Source organism: Salvelinus alpinus, chromosome 1, assembly GCF_045679555.1.
Source record: "Salvelinus alpinus chromosome 1, SLU_Salpinus.1, whole genome shotgun sequence".
Classification (NCBI taxonomy): domain Eukaryota; kingdom Metazoa; phylum Chordata; class Actinopteri; order Salmoniformes; family Salmonidae; genus Salvelinus; species Salvelinus alpinus.
Genome location: NC_092086.1, coordinates 25,172,945 through 25,189,325, shown reverse-complemented (window position 1 = coordinate 25,189,325; position 16,381 = coordinate 25,172,945). Strand labels below are relative to the sequence as shown.

Sequence of the window (16,381 nt, the reverse complement as noted above, 5' to 3'; positions counted from 1 at the left end):
TCAAAGCCCTGAGGTCACTGCCGAACTACGGCCCATTGTTTGAAGAGCCCTGTGTCAAGAGACCACGTCTTTGATCCTTCATGTGTGCTCAGTCTAGACGACAATAATAACCCCACATATATGGTGCTAACCACATGAAAAAAAGAGAGACTAATACATCATAAAGATCTATACAGATTTGTGACGCATTATACAGATATGAAGGGTAGTTATAGTACAGAATTACTGTATATCTCAAATTAGCACTATACCTCTATGTCCTACACCTCTAGGCTGTCTCTATGTCCTACACCTCTAGGCTGTCTCTATGTCCTACACCTCTAGGCTGTCTCTATGTCCTACACCTCTAGGCTGTCTCTATGTCCTACACCTCTAGGCTGTCTCTATGTCCTACACCTCTAGGCTGTCTCTATGTCCTACACCTCTAGGCTGTCTCTATGTCCTACACCTCTAGGCTGTCTCTATGTCCTACACCTCTAGGCTGTCTCTATGTCCTACACCTCTAGGCTGTCTCTATGTCCTACACCTCTAGGCTGTCTCTATGTCCTACACCTCTAGGCTGTCTCTATGTCCTACACCTCTAGGCTGTCTCTATGTCCTACACCTCTAGGCTGTCTCTATGTCCTACACCTCTAGGCTGTCTCTATGTCCTACACCTCTAGGCTGTCTCTATGTCCTACACCTCTAGGCTGTCTCTATGTCCTACACCTCTAGGCTGTCTCTATGTCCTACACCTCTAGGCTGTCTCTATGTCCTACACCTCTAGGCTGTCTCTATGTCCTACACCTCTAGGCTGTCTCTATGTCCTACACCTCTAGGCTGTCTCTATGTCCTACACCTCTAGGCTGTCTCTATGTCCTACACCTCTAGGCTGTCTCTATGTCCTACACCTCTAGGCTGTCTCTATGTCCTACACCTCTAGGCTGTCTCTATGTCCTACACCTCTAGGCTGTCTCTATGTCCTACACCTCTAGGCTGTCTCTATGTCCTACACCTCTAGGCTGTCTCTATGTCCTACACCTCTAGGCTGTCTCTATGTCCTACACCTCTAGGCTGTCTCTATGTCCTACACCTCTAGGCTGTCTCTATGTCCTACACCTCTAGGCTGTCTCTATGTCCTACACCTCTAGGCTGTCTCTATGTCCTACACCTCTAGGCTGTCTCTATGTCCTACACCTCTAGGCTGTCTCTATGTCCTACACCTCTAGGCTGTCTCTATGTCCTACACCTCTAGGCTGTCTCTATGTCCTACACCTCTAGGCTGTCTCTATGTCCTACACCTCTAGGCTGTCTCTATGTCCTACACCTCTAGGCTGTCTCTATGTCCTACACCTCTAGGCTGTCTCTATGTCCTACACCTCTAGGCTGTCTCTATGTCCTACACCTCTAGGTTGTCTCTATGTCCTACACCTCTAGGCTGTCTCTATGTCCTACACCTCTAGGCTGTCTCTATGTCCTACACCTCTAGGTTGTCTCTATGTCCTACACCTCTAGGCTGTCTCTATGTCCTACACCTCTAGGCTGTCTCTATGTCCTACACCTCTAGGTTGTCTCTATGTCCTACACCTCTAGGCTGTCTCTATGTCCTACACCTCTAGGCTGTCTCTATGTTCTACACCTCTAGGTTGCCTTCCTTTCCCATGTCCTTCACAGTTTCCAGAAAGACATGACAAAGATAAGACTTGTCTCGGTCTGTGTATTCTATTACTCAATGGCCCTGCGTTTAAAGCATCTCTTTCTATAGCTGACCTTGTCCTTGATCTGTCCTTTCAGGCTGAGAGAGGAGAGAGAGTGACTCCAGTGCCACCATGAAGGCCTTCTTCCTCCCTCCGCTGACGCCCTTCCTCCTTCTCCTCTTGCTCCGGCTCCCCGGCAGGACTCTGGCCAGCGACTGTCCCCAGGACTGCACCTGCTCCACCCCAGAATCCATCTTCTGTTTCCAGCGCCGCTCTGCCACCATGCCCCACGGCGTCCCGGAACCCACCAAGAACCTCTACCTCTTCGCCAATGGCATTGAGACCCTGGTGGAGGAAGACTTTGTGGGGATGGAGAGCCTGGAGATGCTGGATCTGAGTCAGAACAAAGTCACGGTACTGCCCGACCGGGTGTTTGAGCCTCTGACTTCCCTGAGGAACTTGGACCTCTCAGCCAACCAGATCACCCATCTGTCAGAGGAGACCTTTGCAGGCATGGCCCTACTGGAGAGGCTGTACCTCTACAGCAACCACATCCGGACTATACACCCTGCCGCCTTCCACGGCCTGGAGCAGCTGCTGGAGCTCAAGCTGCAGGGAAACCAGCTCACCTCGCTCCCCGCCCTAGCCATGCCCAGACTGCTGCTTCTGGACCTCCGCTTCAACACCCTCCCATCCCTGGGGTCAGCCGACCTCCAGATGCCCAACCTGGAGTCTCTGAAGCTGGCCGGCCTGGGCCTCGAAAGCCTGAACGAGGACCTGATGGCCAGCCTGGGGAACCTCCACGAACTGGACATCTCTGGCAACGAGCTGGGCTCCTTCCCCCTGGCGCTGAGGGAGGCCCGGGGCCTGATCTACCTGAGCCTGGCCGGGAACCCCATGGGCCCACTGAAGCTGGAGGACCTGAAGAACCTGAGCGAGCTCCAGGAGCTGGACATCAGCAACCTGAGTCTGCAGGGCTTGCCCGACGGGTTCGCACAGCTTTTCCCTCACCTGACTAAGCTAACGGTGGCCGAGAACCCTTTCAACTGCCTGTGCACCCTGGCCTGGTTCCCCGGGTGGCTCAGGAACCAGGGGGTGACTCTGGGCAGGACGGAGGAGACCCGCTGCCACTTCCCTCCCCTCAACGCTGGGAAGGTGCTGGAGAGGCTGGAGCACAGGGAGTTTGGTTGCCCCACCACCACTACTGTCACCGCTAGCACAGTCAGAACCAGCACCACCATGCCCCCTCCGATCACCACCCTGCCTAGCACCTCCCCAGCCATCCCTGCACCCGGGCCCAGTGAGGAGGACAACTCAACTGGGACAAACAGCCAGCCCCCGCTCCCCGTCCCTTCCTCTCCCACCAGCAGCAGCCAAGACCCAGAGGTGGACTTCTTCTGCCCCTCCCAGACCTGCTTGAATGGGGGCACCTGTCGGCTGGACGGGCAAGGCCATCTGGAGTGCACCTGCCCTCGTGGCTTCTACGGCACCTATTGCGAGAACCGCCACCACTCCCACCCCCCTCCCGATCAGGACCACAATCACAACAACAATGACATTTCCGCGGCAACTGTCACCGCCGACGCCCCCGACATCAGCTCGCGCCTGGTGACCAGCTCCTCCATCCTGCTGGACCTGCACCGCTACATCAAGGTCCGGCCCTACATCCGCGGCATCCGTCTGACATACCGCAACCTGTCGGGGCCCGACCGGCGTCCCATGCAGCTCAGCGTGCCCGCTTCCTACCCAGAGTACACCCTGAGGGGGCTGCGGCCCAACTCCACCTACACGGTGTGCGCCAGCCCGCTGGGCGACCTCAGCGGTGGGGACAGCGTCTGCACGGAGGCCCACACAGCGGCCCAGCAGCACACTGCCACAGGGAGGCAGGTGGAGGACAAGAGGCTGACTACCATGCTGGTGCCGGCTCTGGCCATTCTGCTGCTCCTAGTCCTGGTTGCAGCCGCCGTGGGGGTGGTGTGCTACATAAGGAGGAAACGGGCCAAGGGCCACCTGGATCTGGAGTGTGAGCCAGCCCAGCTGGAGCTGGAGGGAGTCAAGGCTGGTTCCAACATTGGAGGGGCGATGCCCCAAAAGCAGCCGGAGCCGGCTGTGGTTCAAAATGGCGGCCTGGAGTACGAGGTGCTGCTAATACAGGATCATTGCACGCCGAACAACAACATGGCTCTCTCTCATAAGCCCTCTTATTTCTGACGCCCATCTCTGTTGCTACTCAGACCCAGAGGGTAAGACTAAGTACCTCTAGCTACTCCTTCCCTCACGGACTAGACACCAGCAAGAGTTGTTGGTGACAGTGGAGGAGAAAGAGAGAGGACCGGCCAGCCATGGGTCAGCAATTGAGAAACGGAACAAATACTTAACTGTGCAGACATTAAAATATGTTTGAAAGGATTATTTGAAAATAAGGAAGCCTTTTAAAGTGCCTTTATTCTTATTTCCACACCTCCTGCTTTGTTTCTACAATCACATTGCTGGACTGGCGCCCCGCGGCTCACTACTGAGTGCATCCACTCTCCACAACAGGTCAAAGGTCAAGCGAGGCTGGGCCAGGCAGAGAGACATCAGGGTCATAGTGACCTAATCCCTGCTGTGTCTACTCTAAAATGGGGTCTGCACTGAAATGGGGTTGTCTTGCTGTGCACCCCTTGTGATAACTGAACTATGTAAAAAGAGTATAAGCAATTATTTTGCTCCGTAGCACCTCAGCACTACCCCAGTGGTGCTTGCTGTGAATGACATCCCAGTCACCAAATGAAGAGAACTTTTTTCAGTAATTGAAAAGCAAGGTGCCTGACATTTATCATGCTTTGTTTCGGCTCAATTGCTTAGTGAAATTGTCATTTTTTTGTTGTGTTTGTAAATGTTTTTATACTCTTGCTGTTGTTTTTCTCTAAGTACGTGACTGTTACCACCCTTCCACCCCCCCCTAACTGCTTGTGATTTAACAGACAGATTAAAATCTTTGAAGATTAAAACTCGTTTGTACCAGCAAAGTCAATCAAAGGCTTTACCCTACGAATGTCAGACAGTCTAAGCAGCTGTAAGTCTGGGCAGACTTACTAAATCCCCTCTCCATTCTCTGGCCCTCAACCCCATCCCCTACCCTACCACAAAAAGCACCGATAAACAGTTTCAGTTGGCTGAAACCCTAACATTTGTTTCTGTGCTGCAGCGAACTTCAAACATCCCCTGAGCCTGCCTCAGATCAACCACACACACATGATTACCACAGAGAGGAGAAGGGAAATAAACAGTTCATTTCTAATGGCTTTATTCATTGTTTTTGTCCCCAAGAGGGAACACAGTTATTTCAGTAAACCGCAATTCACAAGAACGCACTTGTTAGCCTAGCCTAGCCTCAGAGATAGATGCTTGTGGATTTCCCTCAGGCAGAATTAGCCTCTATGGTGCTTTGTTGTGCACCATTAACTGGTCTTTGGAAAAAGAGGGTCCCCCGTCTTGCTCACTTGCAGCCAAGCAGACTATGAAAAGTCCAAGCGTAGCATATAGTTTGAAGGTTTTATATGGGCTCTGTCTGGGACGAGGGACATTGAGGACTAGTATTTGGAAAGAAGTTGTACACCAAACTAGAATATGCTGAAACACCAGTGTTGAGATTCAAATCTCAGAATGTGAAAACAGTCTAAGTAACTTTTATGTGTCTGGCGCTAACCTGCCTGAGCCCGATGAGGATCTGTGCCGACTACAGTATGAAGATCTCTGTCGGTAACAGCTCAGTGATAATGTGGCAGCATGTCCCGTCTTGTGCACAGAGCAGCAGACATCAAGTCACTGTCATGCTTCAGTAGTACTGTATCCCCCACTAAACACACACACACACACACACACACACACACACACACACACACACACACACACACACACACACACACACACACACACACACACACACACACACACACACACACACACACACACACACACACACACACACACACACACACACACACACACACACACACACTACATTTAAAGACATTCTCCAGTACTTTGTATAGTTTTTAGCCAGTAGTTCTGTTAGTAGCATTCACGAGACAAAAGTTTTCCCTGCGTACTATGTCGCATATGTGCAGATATGTGCCCCACGTAATTTATCTTTCTCGTTCTGCTGTGTGTGCATCTAGCTAGCTGTCGCTCAAATGGCAAGGGGCTAAAGCTCATTGGCTAGAACTTGAATTGCTAGGGGGAAAATGTAGAGAAAATGGCACAGCACAGCTTCGAGAAAAAGTTAATTTTAAACTAGGCATTAAATGGCTTATTGAGGTAAGACAGTAATTCTGTGAATAGAGTATGCATTTTTGAACTACACATTGACACATCCAGCCCAAAGTGGGAGGTTTAACAAATACTTAGCAGTCGCTAAAGTTCCGGCGCATGTCTTTAAAAGTAATAAAACCTCCTGAAATGGGCATGTTAAGACGAGGGTTCCCTCTTCTAACATGCTTAGTGACCAGGCAGTGTACATGATGACTATTATTTTAGTGAAAACAACACAGGAGATTAAGATTGGAAGGAAGGAAGGGTTGGTGGATGCTGTCTACCACTAAATCTTATACCATCTAAACAAATACTTAGGCCTCAAAATTTAACACTTAAAATGACATCTGTTTAAAGTGTGTAAAACTACCAAAACAACTTAACTGGAATACTTGGTTTTACAATACAAAAAACATTAAAAATATCCAGAAATATTTTTGATATTATTCCTATTTTCCCTGTTTATTTTGGGAAGCTTTTCGTTGTTATTGTTCGTCTCTTTCCATGTCCTTTTGAATTAAGTGAACATATTTTTATGAGCAAAAAAACACAAATGTTGACATTATTAAAAAAGTTTAAATAAAAACTGAAAACAAACATTTGAGGTTACATGTTTTTGTGTTTTCGTCTTCTAAATCAGGGCCCTCCAACCCTGTTCCTGGAGAGTTACCGTCCTGTAGGTTTTAACTCCAACCCTGTTCCTGGAGCACTACCATCCTGTAGGTTTTAACTCCAACCCTGTTCCTGGAGAGTTACCGTCCTGTAGGTTTTAACTCCAACCCTGTTCCTGGAGAGATACCGTCCTGTAGGTTTTAACTCCAACCCTGTTCCTGGAGGACTACCATCCTGTAGGTTTTAACTCCAACCCTGTTCCTGGAGCACTACCATCCTGTAGGTTTTAACTCCAACCCCAGTTGTAACTAACCTGGTTCAGTTTATCTACCAGCTAATCATCAGAATCAGGTGTGGTAGATTAGGGTTGGAGTTAAAACCTACAGGACGGTAGCTCTCCAGGAACAGGGTTGGAGTTAAAACCTACAGGATGGTAGCTCTCCAGGAACAGGGTTGGAGTTAAAACCTACAGGATGGTAGTCCTCCAGGAACAGGGTTGGAGTTAAAACCTACAGGATGGTAGTCCTCCAGGCACAGGGTTGGAGTTAAAACCTACAGGATGGTAGTCCTCCAGGCAGGGTTGGAGTTAAAACCTACAGGATGGTAGTCCTCCAGGAACCGGTATGGAGAGCCCTGTTCTAAGTCGTCTGTTTTTCTCTGTCTCAGTAGAACATTTGACTGGCAGTGGAGCAATAGATTAAGTCTACTATCAACTTCACCTCCTTCATTCAGCCATCACTCTGGGAAGCGAGAGAAGAAGGGGCCAACGGAAGAGTGGGAGGCATGATTGAGCCAGTTATTAAACCTGTCAGGATGTCAAGTCTGACAGCCAGTTCGCAAACCGCCCCCCCCCTACCACACCCTCACGTACCCCCTTGCCTCCTCCCCACACATACACACTGATGTGTGTGAGCCTGAGCGAGAACACATTGTTTTTATGTATCCGTATCTGTTAGCTCTTCCATGTCCTTGGCTCTTACTACCACCACCTCCAAGATGTGCTTCATTAATAATCCAATGTGTCCAACAGAGAGTTACATTCCTCCCTCCAGCAGAGCACCACCCAACACACACTTTTACCAGACTGTTTAGGGGGGTCTTGGTATTTTTCCCTCTATAGCTGGAGGCGAAGATAAAAAATATGATTGAAACCACACAGAGGCTAAATATTAACAGTGATTTGTACCGCAGACAGGGTCCCTGGCCCTGAGCTAATGGGTTAGCATTGTTTGTTAGCATACATAATATATTAACCTCTGACCACACACAAGTTTACAGGTACAGGCTTGGCAGGGGCTGACTGTACAGTATGTCCACACACACACGGCTTGGCTCGGGTACAGGCATCCAGCTGCTAGCTGTTGTGCTCAGTCCCAGTCCCAGCACTAACACAAACACATAAAACAGCTCCACTGCGGTCCTGAAGACACCCATTATTTCACTTGGTTCTGAGTGAAAACAACCAATAACACACACCCTGCAGGTTCAGCCTTTGTTTTTCAAACATTTTCTTCTTCTCTTGTCTCTCACCGTCTCTCTGTCTCCCTCTCTCTCTCTCTCTCACCTCATATGTTGGAAAAGTTGGAGAAAAATACAGCATCCTGCCTCGCAGAGTTAACCCAGGTTCAACTGGAGTCTCAAACAATCATGCATGTGACGGTGACAACCAGTACCTGTATGTGGATAAGAAAGAAAGAAAGAGACTGGGATAGAGAGAGAGAGGGAAAGAGAGAGAGAAAGAGAGAGAGAGAGAGAGAGAGAGGGAAAGGGAGAGAGAGAGAGGGAAAGAGAGAGAGAGAGAGAGAGAGAGAGAGAGAGAGAGAGAGAGAGAGAGAGAGAGAGAGAGAGAGGGAAAGAGAAAGAAAGAAAGAGAAACATAGGGAGAGCATGTGTCTGTTCCTCTCTTTTCCTTCTGTAAAACAGGCCTCTTTTCTTCCCCTTGGCTTTAACAGACCTGGCCTCTGGCGAGGGGCCAACCCCGACGCTGCTCAAGCTGCATGCGCCACTCAAAGGAGCCATTGTAGCAGTGAATGAAGCCTTTTTCAGATTATCATCCTGAAAAATTCCACACTAAATTATTGCTGAGTAAATATTTTTGAACTTTTTTCTCAATCTTTCTTTCCCTCCACCACTTCCGCTCTCTTTCCTCTCATTTTTTGTTTTAGCTTCTTTTCCAAAACCAGGGCTTGAAGGGAGTCTGCCAAGGACAATGTGTTAAAACACGGGGTCGTAGTGTGGTGCCGAATTGGCATTTCCGCTCCCTCTCTCTCGCTTTCGCTCTCTCTGTAATAATAGTAAAGATGTGAGAGCTGAAGGGTGGTGTACTACTGTACAGCTGGCAGTAAGTACAGCTGGCAGTAAGTACAGCTGGCAGTAAGTACAGCTGGCAGTAAGTGATGCCTGTGCGTTCCCTCTAGTGCCCAAGCCAACGGATGGATCAATGGGCATGAGAGGGCAGCGGATGGCCGTCTGACAGTGAGGGATGACAGGAGAGGAAAGAGGAGAGGAGAAGGAAGGAGAGGAGGCTAGGGGGGAGGGTTTGGTTTTATGTGCTTTTCACTGCAATAAATTGTGGCGAACACATGCAGTCGAATTCACATGCTGTTCAGTCGATTATGAGATATAAAACAAACAGGATCATAATCCCCCTGGAGATATCTCCTCCCTCCCTCCCTTTTTACACTGTGGTCGAATGCTTACTGGAAGTCAGTCACATGGGTTGGCTTAAGGCAGGTGTGGATGTGCTACAGTATATCTATGGTAAAGCAGGGTAGAGGGTAAAAAAAAGCAGGGTAAAAAGATGGTGAGCAATAGAGGGAGAGAGGGGGGAAGCTGTGTAAAATAATTATTAAGGTCCATGCAGGGCCACGTGCACTGAAATCCCACGACTCTGCAGAGACTAGTTGCTGACGTGTAAAGAATTGTTCACGGACAGGGGCTGGTGGGTGAGTGTGGGGGTAAGTTCAACAGAGATGGCTTCCAAAGTGAGCCTGGATATAAAGCGCATGCATCTAATCTGAACAGCCTGTCATTCTGTAACGCACCACAAATGTGCTTCTCATTTCATAGGAATGAGAGGGGGTGGGGAGGAGCTGGGGTGGGAACGAGAATTGTATTTATTCCGTAAAAAAGAGGGGGGTAAATCTGTCATTAATGAAACAGGGAGGTGGTTGGAAGAGAAACACGTGTGTTTGCTTGGTCCACCGATAACAACAGTTCTGATCTGATGAATCAATAGAGATTCCAGAGACGAGATGAGCTCAATTACACTCTATTGGCCAAGAAAGATAAGACTTGATCCCCGATTGGTTCTCTAAGTGACCAATGACCACGTGTTATTACTGCTGGGGATATTGTCAGTGTACCTGGCTAGTGGCTCCAGCACATTTCTTGGTTTAAAACATTTTACATCAGAAAACAAAAATTTGAGTCCAGGTTGTCCCTCCTTATTTCAGTCCATTTTCCTCCATTTAGTGCCTAATGAACAGGATCCAACTGTTTCTGGGTTGTTAGTCTATCTGACTTGTGTGTAAAAGTATGTATCCTATGGGAGATGTCCTTGAGATATTAAGGCTACTTGAGGCTTTTGTTTGACTTTGGATGGAGAGGATGATAGCCTGCTGCTTTGTAAGGTCTTCTGAGAACCTTGTTCTGTATTGAGGAGTCACGAGCCTGCCCCTGTGTTGATTTGTCAGAGCTGTTGTAGACTTGAGCCATTCTCTTACCTCGGACGTATAAGAGTTGTAGCCTTGAGCAAGGCTCTTTAACTCAGATGTTCCTACTTGAGCCCAGCTGTAATAGATCAGAGCGCTGGGCTGGTTATAACAGCCAGCTGTCTGGGACTGGTAGTAATGTAATGAATCCCAAATCGATCTCTAGCACCTAGCCTCTAGTCCCTAGACCACAGGCCCTACCCATTAGCCACTCGTAGTATAGATCTGATTGGATAAGTGTAAGCAGCATGGCGGAAGTCATTTTACTTTAAAAGGGGCAGTTTCCACAACATGAGGTCGGAATAATACTGTGAAATTGTGAAAATTAGGATAACGCCACTTTTAGTGTAAGAGCGGTTTGAAAAGACCACCTGAAATGTCAGCTCGTCTGGCTGGGTAGACCTGATGACATCACCAAACAGTATAAGTTAATAGACCAATTAAAAAAGAGAGAGTTTGCCCTCCTCTCTGTAAAAAAAACAGCTAGTTTTCAGGTTACACATCCCTCCTTCTCCAATTAGACCCCTCCCTCAGACCACTCCCAGACAGTCCTAACAAAATGATTTATTGAGAAATTGCATTTACTAAGATATTGTTGTTTCGTTTTGACCATTTTAATTTAAAACAATCACAGTAAGGTAGAAATGATTTGATATTGAGATAAAAACGGCTGCATTGGATCTTTAAACAAATGTGATTATTTCAGTGTCTCGGGGTTAGAGGTTAGGGCAGGACTAATTCTGGTCCAGGGGACCCAAAGGGACGCACCTTTTTGTTTTTGCCCCAATCAGCACTACACAGCTGATTCAAATGATCAACTCATCATCACACTTTCAAGATTTGAATCAGGTGTGCAGTGCTAAGGCAAAAACAAAAATGTGCACCCCTTTGGGTCCCCAGGACCAGGATTGAGCACCACTGGGTTAGGGGATAAGATTTGAGAGTAGGCCTAAAATACACTCTGTGATATGGGGCTATGTACAATACTCTAACAGACTTCAGTGTTGGCCTTCAGTCTGTCTGTCACTAGCTATTCCCATCACACTGATGTTCAGTCCCCTGTCCTGCCTGGAGGGTTCAGACAGTGTCACTGTTACCACCTCTCGAGCAGCGTTTCTCAACTCCGGTTCTTCAGTACCCCCAACCGGGGCTGCTACTGTCGTAGTTCACGTGGGATCAAATGACACCAAAAAGGGTAAATCAGAGCTGATCAAACAGGGTTTTACTGAGCTGATCAACACCCTAAAAGTCTCTGAAAAGCATCCAATGATCTCTGGTCTGGTGCAGTCACTGGGTCGCGGCTGTGAAAGGTTCAACAGGCTCTTAGCTGGCTTAAAGACTACTGCCACTATGTTGGCATAACTTTTACTGACAATTTCAACACTTTTTGGAAACAAAAGATATTCTTCAGGGATGATGGGCTTCACCCAAATCATCTGGGAGCCTTTTTCATATTTCAAGGCTGCGTTAAGATACTGACTCAGTGACAGTCTAAGCCATCCTCTCTAAGCGTTATCCTCATACTGTGGTCTATAATGTCAGGGGTGTTGTCAGTTGTAATCTTGTTCCCATTCGTTTCAACTCCACTCTTAGAAGTGTTATTGTTAGCTGAAAAGAGGAACCCACTGTGGTCTGCTCACCCAGCGCTTTAGTTCCAATGTGAATTCCATAAGGTTGAATACCCCCTGGGTTTTCACATCACGTAGAGGGCTCGGGCTGTTGCACGATAGCAACCAAAGCCCATGTAAGTCAGTTGATAACATTCCATCATTGGTAGGAGCTCCTCATATCGACATTGGCTGCGGCCTCAGGCCCTATGCTTCTAATCTTGGAAAAGTCATTACAATTTATTCTCCTTCCTCTATTACTACTAGGGATAGACCAAATGGTGCAGTTCTATACAATCTTATAGCCATACCAACTATATCAATATCAACCATCAGACAGGGCCTGCAACCGCCTACTGAACGTTGCTTGTTTGAGTTGGAGTTTCCATGTGACATAAAGAATCGTAAAGGTCTTGGGTTGATGCATCTGAACATTAAGAACTAACTTCCTAAACTGGATTACATTAAGATCTGGGTTATGCAGACTAATCTGGATATTCTGGTATTGACTGAAACTTGGATCTCTGGGGACATTCTGGAATCTGATATTAATACAGACAGAGTAGGTGGTGGTGGAGTGGACATTTTTATTGAAAATAACTTCTCTGTCTCGTTACTGAAATCCATTTCCCTTGCCCCAAATTTTGATCTCTTATCATTTAGCCTTTGTCTGGGGAGAAATGTATCTATAACTGTTATAGGGATCTACAGTCCTCCCTTAGCTAACCTTTGTGCACTCGAGGAGTTAACTAGTTTGTTTACTAATTCAGAAGTAATTATCCTGGGTGACCTAAATTATGATCTAAAAAACATGTGTAATGATCGAAACCTAACCCAGCTGGTGACTAAGCCTACACGGCCCAATCCTAGAGATCCTTCAAAGTAATCTCTGATTGATCAAATTTGTATGAATACACCAGAGAATGTGAGATGTGAGAATACACTAATCTAAGCCTCGTGTCATCACAAAGAGGAACTTTAAACACTTCAGTGAACCGTCTTTTCACATGATCTTTATTTTAGTGACCTTGATTGTACTTCAGTTATCCCTGAACCTGATTAGCTTGGATCCTCTTTGAAGAGGTCTTCAATGCTATGTGGATAATCATGCACCCTTCAAAAAATGTAAGGGTTAAAGGTAGATTGAATGCCTGGTACACTATGCAGTTATCAGAAATCATTCATGAAAGAGATGATGCTTGGGTCAAGGCCAGGAACACAGGCTTAGGCCTGGACTGGAAAGCTTTTAAGCAACTGAGGAATGATTGTGTAAGACAAATCAGAAAGGCTAAATCTGATTATTATCTTTATGATTGTAATGGGAACCCGGCTAAATTCTGGAAAACTGTCAAATCCCTGAAGGGTTCTACTTCCTCCTCTCTGCCACAACAAATGAGTTCAGACACTGGCCATATTACAGAACAAGTCATCATTGCTGCATTTAATCACCATGTCACCTATTCACAATGATGTTGTGCTGGATGCTGGTAGGGTAAACTTGATGAATGATCAGAGAAATGATAGTCAAAGCTTTTACATTAGGCTATTTACAGAAAAATAAGTCCTGGATGCTCTGCTAACAATAGACAAGAAATCCACAGGGGCTGACAAATTGGATCCTGGTCTGCATAAGTGTGCAGCACCCATCATTGTTGGCGCAACTACCCACATTTTTTTATTTAACATTGTTATCAGGAAATATTCCAAAAGTCTAGAAATCAGCTCGTGCTGCCACTCCATAAGGACGGAGACAGTAGGGATCTTCATTATTATCACCCCATTTCAACGCTTCCTTGTCTAGCTAAGATTCCAGAATCTTTGGTAAATGTACAACTTTGCTCTTTTTTATGTGAGAAATGTATTTTGAATGTAAATCAATCAGGGTTTAGTCCTGGCCATAGCACTATTACAGCAACCACTTTAGTAGTTAATGATCTTGTCAATGCTTTAGACACTAAAATGAAATGTGCTGCTTTGTTTGTGGACCTGTCTAAAGCTTTTGATACTGTTGATCAGGCTATTTAATTGACTAAGTTGTCCTCTATAGGCCTGAGCTCTGACGCCTGTTCATGGTTTCATGATTATTGATGTGACAGAACTCAGGCCATCGTGATGGATGGGGTTAAGTCTGAATTTCTTACAGTACATAAAGGCGTACCACAGGGGTCGGTTTTGGGACCTGTTCTCTTCACTATTCATGTAACACCATGAGTCAATCTGTTAAAAATTGTGAACTTCATCTATATGTGGATGATAGTATTATGTATGCCATTGCCCTGACTGTTGATCTGGCTGTGTCACAACTACAGTCAGATTTTACAGCTATGCAGGAAGCCCTTGCTGATATAAAACTTGTGCTTAATACGGGCAAAACGAAATACATGTTTTTAAACTCTCGTAAGAATATTTCAGATGAACTACATGTTCACTCAGTAGATGGTTCTCCAAACATGTTCCCACATATAAATACTTATGGATTTAACGTTTAAAAACCAATAGATGAGCTGGTTAAGATGCTAAGATTTAAAGTTGGCTTTTCTATAGAAACAGATTGTGCCATTCTCTAAGCAGTAGGAAGCAGATTATTCAGTCAACCTTTTTATCTGTTCTTGATTATGGTGATATAGAGCTGACAAGGTAAAAATCTGTCATTCTGTCCCTGAGCAAGGCAGTTAACCCACTGTTCCCTGGGCGCCGATGACGTGGATGTTGATTAAGGCAGCCCCCCGCACCTCTCTGATTCAGAGGCAATTTAAAGTATTGATTGAGGAATTATTTGTGGATGAATGTAACTGTTTTTCTGGGTGATTTGTGATGTTTTATTGGTGCTTACCATGGACTGTTTTTCTGGGTGATTTGTGATGTTTTATTGGTGCTTACCATGGACTGTTTTTCTGGGTGATTTGTGATGTTTTATTGGTGCTTACCATGGACTGTTTTTCTGGGTGATTTGTGATGTTTTATTGGTGCTTACCATGGACTGTTTTTCTGGGTGATTTGTGATGTTTTATTGGTGCTTACCATGGACTGTTTTTTTTGTATTCTAATGTCGGTATATATACACACCACATGACCAAAAGTATGTGGACACCTGTTCGTCGAACATCTCATTCCAAAATCATGGGCATTAATATGGAGTTGGTCTCCCCTTTGCTGCTATAACAGCCTTCACTCTTCTGGGAGGGCCCTTCACTAGATGTTGGAACATTTCTGGGGGGAATTTGCTTCCATTCAGCCACAAGATCATTAGTGATATCGGGCACTGATGTTGGGCAATTAGGCCTGGCTCGCAGTCGGTGTTTCAATTCATCCCAAAGGTGTTCGATGGGGTTGAGGTCAGGGCTCTGTGCAGACCAGTCAAGTTCTTCCACACCGATCTAGACAAACCATTTCTGTATGGATCTCGCTTTGTGCACGGGGCAGTGTCATGCTGAAACAGGAAAGGGCCTTTCCCAAACTGTTGCCACAAAGTTGGAAGCACAGAATCGTCTAGAACGTCATTATATGCTGTAGCGTTAAGATTTCCTTAAACTGGAACTAAGGGGCCCGAACCACGAAAAACAGCCCCAGACCATTATTCCTCATCCACCAACCTTTACAGTTGGCGCTATGCATTGGGGCAGGTAGCGTTCTCCTGGCATCCGCCAAACCCAGATTCATCCATCGGACTGCCAGATGGTGAAGCGTGATTCATCACTCCAGAGAATGCGTTTCCACCGCTCCAGAGTCCAATGGCGGCGAGCTTTACACCACTCCAGCCGACACTTGCCATCACGCATGGTGATCTTAGGCTTGTGTGCGGCTGCTTGGCCATGGAAACCCATTTCATGAAGCTCCCGACAAAACAGTTATTGTGCTGACGTTGCTTCCAGAGGCAGTTTGGAACTCGGTAGTGAGCGTTGCAAACAAGGACAGCAATCGGTGGTCCCGTGCCGTGAGCTTGTGTGGCCTACCAATTCACGGCTGAGCCGTTGTTGCTCTTTGACGTTTCCACTTCACTATAAAGGCATTTAGAATTGACCGGGGCAGCTCTAGCAGGGCAGACATTTGACGAACTGACTTGTTGGAAAGGTGGCATCCTATGACGGTGCCACGTTGAAAGTCCCTGAGCTCTTCAGTAAGGCCATTCTATTGCCAATGTTTGTCTATGGAGATTGCATGGCGGTGTGCTCAATTTTACACCTGTCAGCAATGGGTGTGGCTGAAATAGCCAAATCCACGAATTTGAAGGGGTGTCCAGATACTTTGTATATATATAGTGTATATATTTTGTGTTTAATGTGTATTTTATATTGTATTATACAGGGTGTATTTGGAAAAGAGACCTATAGGTCTCAATACAGTATGTCTTCCTTGTCAAAATAAATGTTAAATACAACTAAAATGTGTGCTTTTGGGGGTACACATTCTAATACAGTAGACAGACTGAGGTACTGTACAGAGACAGGACTGTGACTGAAGGAGGTACTGTAGAACA

General features: G+C 46.4%; 2 protein-coding genes across 3 annotated transcripts in view; one reads left to right on the top strand and one right to left on the bottom strand.

Moving 5' to 3' along the window:
• Positions 1-6,569, top strand: part of vasnb (vasorin b) — a 44,640-nt gene extending 38,071 nt beyond the window's left edge. For both annotated transcript variants that reach the window (XM_071394810.1, XM_071394799.1), the window contains one exon: positions 1,774-6,569. In XM_071394810.1, the coding sequence (XP_071250911.1) occupies positions 1,809-3,887 (2,079 nt within the window). In that variant the 5' untranslated portion in view covers positions 1,774-1,808 and the 3' untranslated portion in view covers positions 3,888-6,569. The remainder of the gene's footprint in view (positions 1-1,773) is intronic.
• The window catches only part of coro7 (coronin 7), a 252,581-nt gene that overhangs the window by 114,775 nt on the left and 121,425 nt on the right, over positions 1-16,381 (bottom strand). The window lies entirely within an intron of this gene.